Raw genomic sequence first — 18,069 nt, forward strand, 5'->3', positions numbered from 1 at the left:
GGGTCACAAAGAGTTGGACGTGACTGAGCAACTGAACAGCAATAACAATCTATATTTATACATGAATATCAACACATTAAGACAAAGCTGGCCTTATTCCAGGAAAAAAGGTGTTTGCTATTGTAAAAGTGTATTTTATAGAATTTATGACCTATGATTATCTTGACAGCTACCAAAGAAGCATTTAATAAAATTCAAAATTGTAATTCATTAAAATTATAAAGAAGGTATGCTCCTAAATTGTTGTGATTGACTGCTTCCAACAGTAACTTGCAACAGGTATGTGATCAGTTCCTGTTAACATAATTAACAAATTCATGGGTACTTCAATGAATGGATGGACCCAGTTTTTTTTTTTTAATAAAATCTGATTCAAATTGTGGGATACTATCTTTTTTCTTGGAAAGTTTTTTATTCTAATAAATGGTGCCTATAGACCAGAGCTGCTTCGTGTTGTTTGTCTTAGTCAACACAAAACCACATTAGTGCCATTTTACATGGGGAAGCGGGGAGGTGGGGCAGATAGGAAAAAGCAGAATCACTACTGTGAGTAAGTTTTATGTGTAGAGAGGTAGCCCTCTCTACCTCATCCTTCATCCAATTTCAAAACTTGGCCGTGTGTGAAGTTACCAGTCACCTCCCAGGACTCCTGGTGTTGGAAGCAAGATCCTCGCTCTTGCTGAATTATGGACTGGAAAAATCTGGTCTCCTTATGTGTTTTCCATGTGGTTAGCTGAAGCTTTCTCTGCTCCAGCACTGAGAAGGCCAGCACGTCTCCCCTGGCGGTTTTAAAGGTTTTATAAAGTGGAAAATATTTTGCATCCTTGGACTATCAAACTAGAAAGAGTGAGGGATGCTGCTATCATGCTTAGTGCCCATTTATTTTTCTGCATGTGCTAACCTCTCGAATCGATATGAGTTTAGGGGTGGTGCAGTTTGCAATCTGACCACTTAAAAATAGAAAGGTGTGTGCACATCTTTGTGAAAACTTTGAGGAAAATACCTTCCCGTCCTTGTTACAGCGATGCCTCTTTCTCTGCGTTCCATTACCTTCCCCACATGTCATGTGGCTTTTAGTAGAAAAAAGAAGTAGAAAAATGTAAATTAATCTTTCTCCCTGCTGAGAAATAGGAGGAGGATGGAGTCATTCACAAACTGAAACCAAGCATGATAATTGCTGCTCTGGGGCTGTCAGACACAGGGCCTGCTGCTGTGCGCTTCTTCACCAGCACCAAGAAAAAAATCAAAAGCTCTTACAGCCGGAGCTCCATGAAGTTTTTTTTTTTTTTTTTTTATCTCAAGTAGTTCAGTAACACAGCTAAGAGTTGTTAATAAAATGGTGAAGTAGATGGTCCTAATAATCCTCTAAACCTCAGGGTTGAAATGAAATTTTCCTCATTTCTAATGGCCTTCCAGCCGAACTAAGACTTGGCAGGATTACCAAAGCCACCCTGAAATTCCTCACTTCAGCATGCTAAAGTTTTATTTTGTTTAGTTTGCCTCTTGGCCATCAGAAGTACACTTTTATTTTTCCTGAGGTCACTCACGTATTTGCTTAGCCCGTTTGACTTGAGAGTTTGCAACAGTGAAGACAAATGAAAGATAACAGTATGTTAATTCAGGTTTTAATATGGCTTTATGAATATTATTTTACTCTGAGACGTGCACAACGTCTCAAAAGGTTTGACTTGAGCAAGGGTTCTTTACAATTGCTTTGCCAGATGACAGCGGACTGAGGCAGAATGTGACGGGTCAAGGTGGGTGGGGAGGAAAATTCTACCAAATACGGTTTTGCAAGAGACAGGTTTCAAAAGTGGAATTTATTTTCTAGGAAACTTTTGAGCAAGGTTAAATGAGTAGTAAAGAACTTGAAAATTTATATTTCCAGCCACCCAGTCTTACATTTTGTTCAAGTAATATTTATTTTTATATCCCCAAATACTTTCTGGTAAGGGAAAATTAGGTCCGAGTCCATACAGCCAATGTAATGAATGCATGAGCAGTTTTCCAGGAAAGGTGAGCACACAGCACTGAAGATAGCGAGGCCCATAACGTTAGTGCGTTGAAATCAACCTATGACAAATGAGGCAAGAATATATGGTGAGGAAAATACAGTCTCTTCAAGAAGTGGTACTGGGGAAACTGGTCAGCTGCATACAAAAGAATGAGGTTAGAATGTGTTCGAACAGCATATGTAAACACACACACACACACACACACACACAACCCTCAAAAAGGATCAAAGATCTAAATACAAGACTAGAAACCATAAAAAACCTAGAAGAAAACGAGGTAGAATGCTCTTCGACATAAAGTGTATTATCTTGGATCTGTCTCCTAAGGCAAAGGAAACAAAATCAAAAGCAAACACATGAGACCAAATTAAACCTGAAAGCTTTTGCACAGCAAAGGGAGCCATGGACAAAATGAAAAGACAACATACTAAGCGGGAGAAAACACTTGCATATAATGACAGACAAATGGCTCATACAAATAAACATCCAGAAAAACAAACAAGCTGATTAAAAACTGGGTGTAAGCTTCAATAGATACTTTTCCAAAGAAGGCACACAGATGGCCAACAGGCACATGAAAAGATGCTCAACATCAGTAATCATTAGAAAAATGCAAATAAAACCACAATGGGATGTTACCTCATTGCGGTCTGAATGGCCATCATCAAAAGATCACAAATAATAAGTGCTGGTGAAGATGCAGAGCAAATGGAACACTTGTGCGTGTTAAAGTGAATGTAAACTGGTGTAGCCACTGTGGAAACCGGTATTGAGGTTGCTCAAATGCTAAAAATAGAACTATCATTTGGTCTAGCAATTATAAACTTGGGTACATAGCCAAAGAAACAGAAACAGCAATTCAAAAGATACATGAACCCCAGTATTTACGGCAGGACCATTTACAATACCCAAGCTATGCAAGCAACTTAAGTGTCCATCAGCAGACGAAAGGATAAAGGAGATGCAGTAAATAATGCTGGTTTTCACTCACTCAGTCATGTCTGACTCTATGTAACCCCGTGGACTACAGCACGCCAGGCTTCCCTGTCCTTCACTATCTCCTAAAGTTTGCTCAAACTCAAGCCCATTGAGTTAGTGATGCCATCCCACCATCTCAGCCTCTGTCGCCCCCTTCTCCTCCTGCCCTCAACATTAAAAGCATCAAGGTCTTACCCAGTGAGTCGGCTCTTCAAATCACGTGGCCAAAGCCTTGGAGCTACAGCTTCAGCATCAGCCCTCCCAAGGAATATTAAGGGTCGATTTCCTTTAGTATTGACTGGCTCAATCTCCTTGCAGTGCACAGGACTCTCAAGAGTCTTCTTCAGCACCACAGTTCAAAAGCATCAATTCTTTGGCACTCTGCCATCTTTATGGTCCAACTCTCACATCCGTACATGACCACTGGAAAACCAATAGCTCTGACTATGCAGACCTTTGTCAGCAAAGTAATGTGTTTTAAAACATTATCTAGGTTTGTCATAGCATTTCTTCCAAGGAGCAACTGTTTTTTTAAATTTCAAGCTACAGCCACCATCTGCAGTGATTTTGGAATCCAGGAAAATAAAGTCTCTCACTGTTTCCATTGTTTCCCCATCTATTTGCCATGAAGTGATGGGACCAGATGCCATGATCTTAGTTTTTTGAATGTTGAGCTTTAAGCCAGCTTTTTCACTCTCCTCTTTCACCTTCATCAAGAGGCTCTTTAGTTTCTCTTTTCTTTCTGCCGCATTTGTGGCTCCTCTTTGCTTTTTTAGGCTGGTGTCATCTGCATATGTGAGGTTACTGGCATTTCTCCTGGCAATCTTGACTCCAGCCTGCGCTTCATCCAGTGCATTATTTCACACGATGAACTCTACATGTAAAGTAAATAAGCAGGGTGACCATATGCAGCCTAGACGTACTCCTTTCCCAATTTGGAACCAATCAGTTGTTCCACATCCAGTTCTAACTGTTGCTTCTTGACTTGCATACAGGTTTCTCAGGAGGCATGTAAGATAATCTGGTGTTCCCATCTCTTGAAGAATTTTCCACAGTTTGTTGTGATCCACACAGTCAGAGATTTTAGTGCAGTCATTGAAACAAACAGATGTTGTACTGGAATTCCCTTGCTTTTTCTATGATCCAACTGATATTGGCAATTGTCTGGTTCCTCTGCCTTTTCTAAACCCAGCTTGAACGTCTGGAAGTTCTCAGTTCACACACTGCTGACGCCTAAGTTGAAGGATTTTGAGCATTGCCTTGCTAGCATGTGACATGAGTTCAGTTGTGTGGTAATCTGAGCTTTCTTTGGCATTGGAATGAAAACTGACTTTTTCCAGTCCTGTGGCTATTGCTGAGTTTTCCAAGTTTGCTGGCATATTGAGTGCAGCACTTTCACAGCATCATCTTTTAGGATTTGAAAGAGCTCCCCTGGAATTCCATCACATCCACTAGCTTTGTTTGTAGTGATGCTTCCTAAGGCCCACTTGACTTCACACTCCAGGATACCTGGCTCTAGGTTAGTGACCACACCATCATGGTTATCTGGGTCATTAAGACCTTTTTTACACAGTTCTTCCGTGTATTCTTGCCACCTCTTCTTAATATCTTCTGCTTCTATTAGGTCCATAGTGTTTCTGTCCTTTATTGGGCCCATCTTTGCATGAAATGTTCCCTTGGTATCTCTAATTTTCTTGAAGACATCTCTGGTCTTTCCCATTCTATTGTTTTCCCCTATTTCTTTGCATTGTTCACTTAAGGTTTTCTTCTCTCTCCTTGCTTTTCTTTGGGGAAATAAAATAAAATAATGTCATTTGCAACCACATTCAGGGACCTGGAGGGTATTGTGCTAAATGAAATGTCAGGCAGCAAAAGACAAATACTGTATGATAACACTTACATGTGAAATTTAAAAAATAAAACAAACAAATGAATATAACAAAACAGAAAGACACACACAGATATAGAGAACTTGCAATTTTTAAAAAAAACTAGAGAAGAGGGGAAGAGCAAGTTGGGGGGATGTGATTAAGAGACACAAACTACTATGTATAAGATAGATGAGCAACACGGACATGTTGTACAGAACCAGGAATACAGCTGTTATTTTGTAATATCTTTAAATAAAGTTTAATCTACAAAACACTGAATCATTGTGTTGTACATCTGAAACTAACACTGTAAATCAACTCTACTCCAATTAAATAAATAAATAAGTTAATTAATCAAATGTCTGTTAGAATTTTGACCCAAATTAACTGGGTCCAAGGGACTCTGGCTTTTGCAAAGAGTTAACATTTTGTTCAGGGTCAGTGGACAAGGCTTGTCATTACCTCAGTGAAGGAAATGAGCTTTGAATAATTCACCTCTAAGTACAAGATTTGGTGTAGATTTTTTTTTAAGGTATTCTTTAGGAATTTCCTTGCTTTGCAAAGTATATTTATTGTATTTGGTGCAATTTGTTGTATATCAATTTTATATAAATAAAGTTGTTGAAAACACAGTCAAACTCATTTGATGAAACGAGTGAGTGGTAAGAGAAGCTTTTGCATCTGTAGTACATACACTGGGGGAAAGGCTGAGAAATAACTGTCCAAGCCTTCATGTCAAGAACTAGAAAAGGAACACCAAATGAAACTGAAGAAAAGATAAACGAAATCATAAAGCAAGGAAAGAAGTCAACGTATTATTACAACATATTTTTGTCTGTGTTTGTACCTGCCTGTGGTCTATTAATCGCCTGAGAGTCTACAGGACACACAGATTCCCAGAAATGACTGTTCCTTCGTGTTCTCATGGAAACCTTGTTTTGCTTTCTCTTCTCCGACAGTTGACATACAACTGACCCAACTTGCAGAGTTGTAGCCAAGTCCAGGATGTTTGAGCTAAAGTCTGGTAAGGAAAAAATGTAGGGTGCTAGATATTGGGGAAACTTGTAACTAAATGGTTTGGTGACACTATAAATCATGGTACATCAAAGTTAGTCAATAAAAACTGGCAACTCGAGAATAAAAGAGGGGAAACTGGATGAATAAAGTCTGTCATTAGAACCAGGTCAAAGTGGAGGAGGAAAGGGTGGAGTGGGAGTCTGGGGTGAGCAGATGCAAACTATTACATACAGAATGGATTGTAAGTCAACTATATTGCAAGGTTGTTGAACGAAAAAAGACGCCGGGATTCTTGGCCCCCGGAGGAGAAGAATTCAATCCGGGGCCAGAGACAAGGCTTGATCGCTCAGAGCTTTTGTGTAATAAAGTTTTGTTAAAGTATAAAGGAGATAGAGAAAGCTTCTGACATAGGCATCAGAAGGGGGCAGAAAGAGTACACCCTGCTAGTCTTCAGCTGGATGTTATAGTCACTGCTGCTGCTGCTGCTGCTAAGTCGCTCAGTCGTGTCCGACTCTGTGCAACCCCAAGGACTGCAGTCCACCAGGCTCCTCCATCCATGGGATTTTCCAGGCAAGAGTACTAGAGTGGGGTGCCATTGCCTTCTCCTATATAGTCACTAGCAGTCTGTTAATGAAAGAAAGGAATGTCTTAAAATTCTTAATGGCACCAGGCCCCTCACCCATAAAATGGATTTTGGGATAATCTTGGCACCAAATGGTTCATCCTGGGCCATAAAATGATTAACTTGAATCTTGAAGAAGGGCAGATCACCATACAATAGTTTCGTTTACATAGATTAGGGGAACAATATCTGAGTATAACATACTGGTTTGTCAAGTAGGTTCTGAGCCATTTGGCAGAACCCACTCGAAGACAGAGTTTGGGGTAAATGCATAGTACATTAGCATAGCTTAAGACAAACATTTCCATAAGAAAAAGGCATTGATTATCTCTAGGTTTGAGAATAGTTAACTTCTTTCACCTGGTGAAACCAGGTGTCATTAGGGCAACACAGTATTTAAAGAGAAACCTCCTTTTAAATGTGTATCAGTTCAGTTCAGTCACTCAGTTGTGTCCGACTCTTTGCTACCCCATGAATCGCAGCATGCCAGGCCTCCCTGTCCATCACCAACTCCCGGAGTTCACCCAGACTCACATTCATCGAGTCAGTGATGCCATCCAGCCATCTCATCCTCTGTCGTCCCCTTCTCCTCCTGCCCCCAATCCCTCCCAGCATCAGAGTCTTTTCCATTGAGTCAACTCTTCGCATGAGGTGGCCAAAGTACTGGAGTTTCAGCTTTAGCATCATTCCTTCCAAAGAAATCCCAGGGCTGATCTCCTTCAGAATGGACTGGTTGGATCTCCTTGCAGTCCAAGGGACTTTCAAGAGTCTTCTCCAACACCACAGTTCAAAAGCATCAATTCTTCGGCACTCAGCCTTCTTCACAGTCCAACTCTCACATCCATATATGACCACAGGAAAAACCATAGCCTTGACTAGATGAACCTTTGTTGGCAAAGTAATGTCTCTGCTTTTGAATATGCTATCTAGGTTGGTCATAACTTTCCTTCCAAGGAGTAAGCATCTTTTAATTTATGGCTGCAATCACCATCTGCAGTGATTTTGGAGCCCCCAAAAATAAAGTCTGACACTGTTTCCACTGTTTCCCCATCTATTTCCCATGAAGTGGTGGGACTGGATGCCATGATCTTCGTTTTCTGAATGTTGAGCTTTAAGCCAACTTTTTCACTCTCCTCTTTCACTTTCATCAAGAGGCTTTTGAGTTCCTCTTCACTTTCTGCCATAAGGGTGGTGTCATCTGCATATCTGAGGTTATTGAGATTTCTCCCAGCAATCTTGATTCCAGCTTGTGCTTCTTCCAGCCCAGCGTTTCTCATGATGTACTCTGCATAGAAGTTCAATAAGCAGGGTGACAATATACAGCTTTGACGTGCTCCTTTTCCTATTTGGAACTAGTCTGTTGTTCCATGTCCAGTTCTAACTGTTGCTTCCTGACCTGCATACAAATTTCTCAAGAGGCAGGTCAGGTGATCTGGTATTCCCATCTCTTTCAGGATTTTCCACAGTTTATTGTGATCCACACAGTCAAAGGCTTTGGCATAGTCAATAAAGCAGAAATAGATGTTTTTCTGGAACTCTCTTGCTTTTTCCATGATCCAGCAGATGTTGGCAATTTGGTCTCTGGTTCCTCTGCCTTTTCTAAAACCAGCTTGAACATCAGGAAGTTCATGGTTCACATATTGCTGAAGCCTGGCTTGGAGAATTTTGAGCATTACTTTACTAGCGTGTGAGATGAGTGGAATTGTGTGGTAGTTTGATCATTCTTTGGCATTGCCTTTTTTGGGATTGGAATGATAGAGAAGGAAAAAAATATTGCTAGTTTGTTTCCTTCTGCCGCTTAAGAGAGAGAAAAATGTCTGACACTTGCAGGCTATTTTCCTCCGTTTGAAGACCCCTGGCCTTCCTGCCTGTTACCCTCTCAATATCTCAATTAAAAAAAAAAAAAGGTAAAATTATCTTTGATAAAGACAGAGCAAAATCAGAAATGTTGACTGAAAGCATGACCTTTCTTAAGAAGGAAGCTTTTCTACTTTGTTAAGCAAGTGGCTACTAACCTCTCTCTTGCCCTTTCCATTCTCCTAACACACCATGTGCTCCTAGGATGCAGATCTGATGTCTCTATTATTCTTAAATGATCTGATAAGGCCTCTCATGGAATGGCTGGTTCCAAACGTTGAGCAGGAGAATCCAAGATGACCTCAAACAGCCTTCTGTTAATTTTGTTCTGGTTGTTGGCACTGATGCTGAGGGGTGACTTTCGATAAGTCTGGAGATACTAAAGACATCATCTTTTTGAGGCCTTCAGTGACTTGAGGAAAACAAATGGTTACACTCAATTAAGCATTTGTGAAAAGCCATAAATTTGTGGTTATAATAGAAAATGGGCAGGTAATAGAAAATGTGCTAGAGAATGTCCCTTGGTCAAAAAAATAAAGGATTAATCATGAAACCATATAATAATTAACTGAAGTATTTGGATATGATAGTTGATAAGTCTCAGGAGGTGGATTATAGGGGAACATACATGTAGTTATGATCCTGGACAAAACAGAACCACCCAGGTAGAGGAGGAACACAGCCATCAGGGGTGATGAGGAAAACTGGTTCATATCGGCCGCAGAAGCCTGGACATTGATACGTTGCTGTCATCCCAGAGCACAAGGCCAAGCACTTCTTCCAGATAAAGATCCAGCTTTGCCAACACTGGTGGGGTTCAAACACCAGGAGAAACACATGCTAGCAAATGCCCGCCAACCTGTACCTCATCCAAGGTCATGGGGAGGTCATTCAGAATGATGGGAGGTCATCCGTGAGTATTAATGACAAACTTGTTCTTTTCTGACCTTTTAGTCAACTCCCGTGGTGATGGTACAGCTGGAGACAGTGGGGTCCATACAGACATGCTCCTCTCAGTTCAGTCACCTTCTGGAGACGGTGGGGGCCATGCAGACATGCTCCACTCAGTTCAGTCAGCTTCTGGAGACGGTGGGGGCCATGCAGACATGCTCCACTCAGTTAAGTCAGCTTCTGGAGACAGGGAGGGCCTTGCAGATATGCCTCTATCAGTTCAGTCACATTCTGAGACAGTGAGGGCCATGCAAACGTGCTCTGTTCAGTTCAGTCAGCGTGTGGAGACAGTGGCGGGCATGCGACATGCTTCACTCAGTCAGTCAGCTTCTGAGACAGTGGAGGCCATGAACACATGCTCCTCTCAGTTCAGTCAGGTTCTGGAGACTGTGGGAACAATGCAGACAAGCTCCCCTCAGTTCAGTCACCTTCTGAGACAGTGGGGCCATGCAGACATGCTCCTCTCAGTTCAGTCACCTTCTGGAGATGGTGGGGGCAATGCAGACATGCTTCACTCAGTTAGTCAGTTTCAGAGACAGTGGGAGCCATGCAGACGTTCTCCTCTCAGTTCAGTCAGCTTCAGGACACAGTGGAGTAAATGCAGTCATGCTCCTCTCAGTTCAGTCAGCTTCTGGTGACAGTGACGGCCATGGAGATATGCTCTTCTCATTTCAGTCTGCTCCTGAGACAGTGGGGGCCATGCAGACATGCTTTTCTCAGTCAATGAGCTTCTGAGACATTGGGAGCCATGAAGACCTGCTCCTCACAGTTCAATAAGCTTCTGGAGACTGTGTGGGTGATGCAGAGAAACTCCCCTCAGTTCAGTCAGATTCTGAGACAGTAGGACAATGCAGACATGCTCCTCCCTACTCAGGCAGTTCTAGAGACATTGGGGGCCATGCAGACATACTCTTCTCAGTTCAGTCAGCTTCTGGACACAGGGGGAGGCGGGGAATGCCAGACATGCTTCTTTCAGTTCAGTCACCTTTGGGAGACAGTGAGGGCCATGCAGACATGCTCCTCTATGTTCCATTAGCTTCTGGTTATAGTTTGTGCCATGGAGACATGCTCCTCTCAGTTCAGTCAGCTTCTGAGACTGTGGGGGCCATACAGACATGCTTCACTCAGTGAGTCAGCTTCTGAGACACTGAGGGCCATGAAGACATGCTTGTCTCAGTTCAGTCAGCTTCTGAGACAGTGAGGACCATTCAGAAATTCTCAGTTCAGTTAAGTCAGGTTCTGGAAACAGTGAGGGCCATGTAGATATGCTCCTCTCAGTTCAGTCAGGTTCTGGACACAGTGGGGAAATTCAGACACACTCCTCTCAGTTCTGTCAACTTCTGAGACAGTGGGGCCATGCGGACATGCTCCTTTTAGTTCAGTCAGCTTCTGAGACAAACTTGAACAGATTACATTGTCAAAGGCTTCAGGTTTGGTTCACAAGTAACTTACTAGGTTAGCGTGGTGGTGTGGTGTTAATCACTCAGTCGTGTTCAACTCTTTGCGACCCCGTGAGCTGTGGCCCACCAGGTTCCTCTGTCCTTGAAACTCTCCAGGCAAGAATACTGGAGTGATTTGCCATTCCCTTCTTCATGATCTATCCTACCCAGGGATTGATCCCAGGTCTCTCACATTTCAGGCCGATTGTTTACCATCTTAGCCACTAGGGAAACCCACTAGGTTAGGGTATGACTGTCAAAATATGCTCCATGAAGGCTGATTCTTGGTGAAATTAACACATAACCCAAAATATTAATGATGGGCCCTATGGCCAAACCTGTATGGTAAATTCTGGTTCAACACAAAAATAAAAATGTATTAACTGGTTTCCAGGAAGATTTTTCAGAGCTTGACCTTAACAACTTCACTTGAAGACTCAGAACAGGTGCGAGTGTGCAGCATGAAATGCCTTGTCTCTTGATGCGTCTTCAAGGGGCTGCACAGAGTCCAGTCATCTGCACATTCAGTGACTGTCCTAGACCCCCAACTGGTTCACAAAGCCTTCTTTGGGGCTGATCCAAAGTCACTTTCATCTGTAATTACTCAGTAACTCTTCATCCCATGCAGAGGAAAGGAATCACCCATGAGTAGTGCTCACAAGAGATAATCTCTTACGATGGGATTACCTAATCTGTAACCTAAGGTTCCACTTCCTTCACTCACTGTCACCTCTGAAATTGCCAAAGACTAGATGATAATTTGGTACTAGTTTTATGATAAGTTCAACAAAGAAATTTATATTAGTACATTGACATAAATTTAAATTTCCAAGTGTAAAATCCTACCTGCACCACCACTTCTGTTAAACAGCTGAACAAGTGGCAGCCACAGTGGGGCAGGATCCTAGAGGTGAACGCAGGACAAGTCACAGGGCCCACTAATGCTTGTCCAGAAGACCCAGGCATGGAGCCTTTCGGCAAACACTGGAGGTCAATGTTCTGAAGGAGAACAAAGTCAGAATGGGGCAGATACACTGTGATGTCGATCCAGGGGCCTGATGGACAGCAGAAGATAGGGTGATGAACAATGGGCAAGGACCAGATGAGTTAAGAGAGGCAGGATGTGGGTGCTGAAAGGATTCTGGATGTGGAGTGCACGCACCTGCAATGGCTTTTTGTGCGGCCCTTGGCCAGCTCACACGGGAGTGCCACGTGCCTGAGAGTCCCTGACACTCAGCAGATACAGTGGCCAAGGCTCCATAAAGCCACACTGAAATGACATTTTCAGAGAAGAGAGGAAGAAACTCTGCTCACTTTGTTCCCAACCATAATAAACCTACCTTTTCTTTTAGGGATTTTGAATTTTCAAAAGGTGTACACGGCTGATGTAATTTTTTGGTTCAGTTGCTCAGTCATGTCTGATTCTGCAACCCATGGACTGCATCACACCAGGCTTCCCTGTCCATCACCAACTCCTGGAGCTTACTCAAATTCATGTCCATTGAGTCAGTGATGCCATCCAACCATCTCATCCTCTGTCGTCCCCTTCTCCTTCTGCCTTCAATCTTTCCCAGCATCAGGGTCTTTTTCAATGAGTTATTTCTTCACATCAGGTGGCCAAAGTATTGGAGTTTCAGCTTCAGCATCAGTCCTTCCAATGAATATTCAGGACTGATTTCCTTTAGGATGGACTGGTTGGATCTCCTTGCAGTCCAAGGGACTCTCAAGAGTCTTCTCCAACACCACAGTTCAAAAGCATCAGTTCTTTAGTGCTCAACTTTCTTTATGGTCCAACTCTCACATCCATACATGACTACTGGAAAAACCATACATTTAATTAGATGGACCTTTGTTGGCAAAGTAATGTCTCTGCTTTTTAATACGATGTCTAGGGTGGTCATAGCTTTTCTTCCAAGGAGCAAGTGTCTTTTACTTTCACAGCTGCAGTAGCCATCTGCATTGATTTTGGAGCCCAATAAAATAAAGTCTCTCACTGTTTCCATTGTTTCTCCATCTATTTGCCATGAAGTGATGGGACCAGATGCCATAATCTTAATTTTTTGAATGTTGAGTTTTAAGTCAAATTTTCACTCTCCTCTTGACTTACATCAAGAGGCTCCTTAGTTCTTCTTCACTTTCTGACATAAGGGTGGTGTCATTTGCATATCTGAGGTTATTGATATTTCTCCCAGCAATCTTGATTCCAGCTTGTGCTTCATCCAACCCAGCATTGTGCATGATGTACTCTGCATATAAGTTAAATAGGCAGGGTGACTATATACAGCCTTGACATACTCCTTTCCCAATTTGGAACCAGTACATTGTTCTATGTCTAATTCTAACTGTTGCTTCTTGACCTGCACACAGGTTTCTCAGGAGTCAGGAAAGGTGATCTGGTATTCCCATCTCTTTCAGAATTTTCCACAGTTTGTTGTGGTCCACACAGTCAAAGGCTTTGGCATAGTCAATAAAGCAGAAGTAGATGTTTTTTCTAGAACTCTCCAGCTTTTTCTATGATCCAGCAGATGTTGGCAATTTGATCTCTTGTTCCTCTGTCTTTTCTAAATCCAGCTTGAATATCTGGAAGTTCTCAGTTCCTGCACTACTGAAACCCGGCATGGAGAATTTTGAGCATTACTTTGCTAGTGTGTGAGATGAGTGCAATTGTTTGGTAGTTTGAACATTCTCTGGCATTGTCTTTCTTTGGGATTGGAATGAAAACTGACCTTTTCCAGTCCTGTGGCCACTGCTGAGTTTTCCAAATGTGCTGGCATACTGAGTGTAGCACTTACACAACATCATCTTTTAGGATTTGAAATAGCTCAGCTTGAATTCCCACATTTCCTCTAGCTTTGTTCATAGTAATGTTTCCCAAGGCCCACTTGACTTCACATTCCTGGATGTCTGGCTCTAGGTGAGTGACCACACCATCCTGGTTATCTGGGTCATTAAGACCTTTTTTGAATAGTTCTGTGTATTCTTGCTATCTCTTTTCAATCTCTTCTGCTTCTGTTAGGTCCTTACCATTTCTGTCCTTTATCATGCCCATCCTTGCATGAAATGTTCCCTTGATATCTCCAATTTTTAAAAGAAATCTCTAGCCTTTCCCATTCTATTGCTTTCCTCTATTTCTTTGCACAGTTCATTTAAGGAGGCCTTCCTGTATCTCCTTGCTAGTCTGTGGAACTCTGCACTCAGTTGGGTGTATCTTTCCATTTCTCTTTTGCTTTTCACTTCTCTTCTTTTCTCAGCAATTTATAAGGCCTCCTCAGACAACCACTTTGCCTTCTTGCATCTCTTTCCCTTGGGGATGGTTTCAGTTACCACTCTTGTACAGTGTTTGAGCCTCCATCCATAGTTCTCCAGGTGCCCTGTCTCCCGGGTCGAAGCCCTTGAATCCATTCACCATCCCCACTGTACAATCATAAGGGATTTGATTTAGCTCATGGCCTAGTGGTTTCCCTACTTTCTTCAACTTAAGCTTGAATTCTGCAATGAGTTCATGATCTGAGCCATGGTCAGTTCCCAGAAATTATGTTATAAAAATTAATCAGGCCACTTACTGACATCCGAATGCCCTTTGTCCTCATTATACGTGATCTTACCTTTTACTTCTCAAGGGTCTTTCTCACAGGGACCCTGTGGTGCCCAAGGGTGTTTTCCCTGTTGATTTCCATCTCAGTGAGCCCGGTCAGCACTGTCAATAAATGCATTTTAGGATTCCTCCTTAAGGGAACCACAACCAATGCTTAATCCACAAGTCAAAAAGACTAACCTTGGGTCCCCCTTCCCTTCTCATCTAGGGCTTTGTAGACACGTTAAGGGAAATAACTACCTGTCGTCAAGGAGGCTTGGGGACAAGACATGCTTGGCCCAGGTGCACACACAATTTAGACCCAGGAGTGGAGCAATGGGCATGGTTTTCTCTTTTCATGAGAGTGTTTGAGGAAAGGCAGCAAGACAAACCCTGACCAAGAATGAAAGAAATAAGATCAAAAAGCAACAAACTTAATACTTCAGAATACACACAATGGCTATTAAACAGCTATAAAAGCCCATGGAAAATAAATAAATGGAATAAGCTTGTGCCTTTCATTTCGGATTTCATGAATTCCAATGTTCTAAGTTCCCAAGAGGACACGGTTACATATGGGCTCCAGGTTCAGGCAGGACCATATGTGCCTTGAGTCACTGGGAAGAAGTGTAGACAGAGGTCTTGATTCCAGAGACCTGCAGCCACCTACCTTCTGCTCCGTGTGGAGCCAGCACAGCACAGGTGGGAAGCGCCGCTGGCAGCCCACCAAGACCCCACCCGGTTTTCCTGGTCCACAGAGACGTTCCCTGATGCCCATGCGGCAGAGGTGGTGGCCTCATACTCCAGCCTTGGGGCACATGGTAAGGCTCTGCCCTTGCAGTTGCTGATGAGGGCAGGAGTGTGTGGCCCAACTTCAGCCAATGAGTCATGAGGGAGCAGTCCAGCTGAGAGGCTTCAGGAGAGAAACACAAATAGAAAGAAACCATTTTTTCTTCTCGGTGTTCTCAGGCCCGTGTCTTCTCACGGCTGAACACCACATGCTCCCTCGCCTGCTGGTTCTTTCTTCTCGGTGTTCTCAGGCCCGTGTCTTCTCACGGCTGAACACCACATGCTCCCACACCTGCTGGTTCTTGTGCTTGCACGTGATGCCAAAAACTGCGGTCTGTGCAAACTGCAAGCCGTGGGAGAGGAAAGACGAAAAGGCAGGCTGTTAGCAGCAGAGCAGGACGCTGGAAAGATCCTGGGCCCTGAGTAGTGGCTGCCAGCTCTGTTCACTCAGTTTCAAGCCACTCTACCACCAGGCTTATCGTCATGTGAAATAATGACTTTGATATTTTCTTTGAGTCATTTTTAGGTGTATTATATTTTCTGTATTCAAAAACATGCTAACTGCTCAGAGTAAAGCCAAGATTATATTTATAGCTGAAGATAAAAAATTAGAGAGTATAGAAAATTTCTGCCACTACAAACATATATAAGCCAGAAGCCATCCTTGAAATAATCTAATAAGCATAAATTTAATAAGAATAAATACAATAAAAACCTATGTACCCATCATTCCACCCACCTCTATTGAATGTCATTTTATAATATTGTTTAGGGGTTTTACTATTGAAAAATAAAATATTATAGATAGAACTCAAGTCCCAAGTTTTCTCTTGACTGGAAAAGATAATAAAAATTGTATGAATGAATATAAATAAGCTTTTCTATACAGATATAACTTTGATAAAATAACCTAAAGGAGAACTTCTAAAATCCCTCCAGAAGAGTATAATTAGTATCATTCAACTAAGGCTAAAAGGACATAAACCACAGAGCAACTTCAATGGTTTTTGCATGAGAAATGATTGACATTGTGTTTCGGGTATGGTTTTCTTGTTTCCTCTGTTGCTAACTCTAACAAGATCACCTTGACTCTAAGCTTTGCTTCCAAAGAGCTAATATACTCCTTTACCACTATCTGTAAAGCATCTAGAATGCGTGAGGAAAGTAAAAGTACATATACGGCACTTTTCTTGCCATAATGCCATTGATCAACAAGATTAAATTTTGCATTATTTTGGCAAAGAACACTGTTTCAGGCCTGGGGTCTAGGCTGTTGGAAGAAAATAGGGCATATTATTATCACATTAAAAGTAAGTATAAATAGTTTACAAGAGAAAAAAAAAAGCTGTTTCGCTGTTTAGAAACTCAAAAGATTTAAAATTGAACTAATTGAACTTCTAACATCAGATATAATTAATAGGTACTGAGACACTGTTATTGAAAACCTTATGCTCAGATAACTTACATAGGAATGTGGTAACAAAGCAGGGAAGAAAATCATGGACATGTTCAACCTTCAAGTATTATGGGAATAACACCAAGAAATGTTCACCGAACTGACCTTTGGTTTCTAAAGTTAATGCAAATATTTGAATTTTACTATCTCCCAACAATCAATAGTTAGAAACAAATGTGCAAGTAGATTCCACCACTTTACAAGCAGACTTGCAATTTGTAAATGTTGGAAGTCCAAGAAACAAGCCAGCTGTAAAAGTACAGGACAAATTAAAACCTACCAAGTCAGTGCCCCTGAGGACTGTTTCATCTGACAGGCCTCGTAATTCACGACCTGCAGAGGAATCTCTTCTAGCAATATGGTTTTTCTCTGAAGACCCCTAACAGGGATTTGAGCGCAGGCCCACAGGCTGCAGCTTGCCGAGGCATTACTGAGAACTACCGTCATGCACAAGTCAGGGCCGAGCTCCACTCCTGAGTATCTGTGTCCACACAGGGGAGGTGGGAGGGCCCGGCTGGAGTCCCTGAGCCAAGAGCCATTTGTGCTCAGGTTATGGGATTTAGAGACTGCAGGTTGCTTTCCCAGCAAAATGAGGGATCATTCCCAATTCTCCCATCTGGTGTGGAATCTCCACCATAAATATTTAATCCTCTCCAGCACTGCACATGGATAACACTCTGCTGTCATCAATGGCAGCTTGTCCAGAGGACACCCAGGAGAGGCTGAGTCAGTTGTCCCAGCACAGCCCTCTTCGTTGGTCATTCTATTGTTCAACAGTTCTTGAAGATTCAGTATGAAATACAATAAACTAGGAAATTGGGCAAGAATGAGAAACCATGGGAGGGAAAAGGAAGAGAAGAGGGAAGGTCTTATATTTAGATTCTAATGGAAACAAAGATTGGCTCTAACACACTGTTCCAAATGGCCCACAGGTCTCTCAGGCAAACCAATTCTGCGAACCACCTCAGAGAAGCTACCACAACTTTTACACATGACTTTAATTTTAGCTCCCATTTCAGGAGGAACCCAGCAAACACTTTTCCTCTGGACTCTACCAGGCAGGAATCCCCTTTTCACCATCTGAGGTCTCTACTCATTGAACCCCATGGCCTCTGCCAATTCTGAGTGCAGTGTGTGCATTACCCATTCTCGATGCGGTCCGTCTCCCTAGCACACAGGTGCCCCTGTGCTCTGCTCCCTCATAACTACACTCTGGGTCCTGGCATAAGGCACTTCTCTGGAAACACCCAGCACTCACAGCTGATGCTCAACAGCAACAAAAAATGCTTCTTCTGGCTTTGTTTTTCAAAGTTTGGGAAGTCTTCCCTGGTCTATGTGCTCCTGGACATCAGCAATGTTTGCAGGACTCTTGGAGGCTTCGGAGCCCCCAGCAGTTCCAGTAGTCTTCATATAGCTGCTATTTGTAACCCAAATGTTGGGAAGACACACAGTGTGGTGAATGCAGACGGGCGTTCAGGGGACCACTCACTAAATGACCAG

General features: G+C 42.5%; 1 protein-coding gene and 1 long non-coding RNA gene across 8 annotated transcripts in view; both read right to left on the reverse strand.

The window, feature by feature from the left end:
- Positions 1-866: 866 nt before the first annotated feature.
- Positions 867-7,793, reverse strand: LOC139185001 (uncharacterized). The gene is made up of 3 exons (XR_011568600.1): positions 5,712-7,793; positions 3,189-4,777; positions 867-2,073 (listed from the first exon to the last, which is right to left on the reverse strand). It is a non-coding gene; the product is annotated as an uncharacterized lncRNA (long non-coding RNA).
- A 138-nt stretch (positions 7,794-7,931) lies between these two features.
- WDR27 (WD repeat domain 27) overlaps positions 7,932-18,069 on the reverse strand; it is a 178,087-nt gene continuing 167,949 nt past the window's right edge. For 2 of the 7 annotated variants that reach the window (XM_070796571.1, XM_070796570.1), the window contains one exon: positions 7,932-15,456. In XM_070796571.1, coding sequence (XP_070652672.1) covers positions 15,306-15,456 — 151 coding nt within the window. In that variant the 3' untranslated portion in view covers positions 7,932-15,305. The remainder of the gene's footprint in view (positions 15,457-18,069) is intronic. The other 5 variants (XM_070796554.1, XM_070796555.1, XM_070796556.1 and 2 more) reach the window with 4 other exon arrangements.

The sequence above is a fragment of the Bos indicus genome, chromosome 9 (assembly GCF_029378745.1).
Source record: "Bos indicus isolate NIAB-ARS_2022 breed Sahiwal x Tharparkar chromosome 9, NIAB-ARS_B.indTharparkar_mat_pri_1.0, whole genome shotgun sequence".
Classification (NCBI taxonomy): domain Eukaryota; kingdom Metazoa; phylum Chordata; class Mammalia; order Artiodactyla; family Bovidae; genus Bos; species Bos indicus.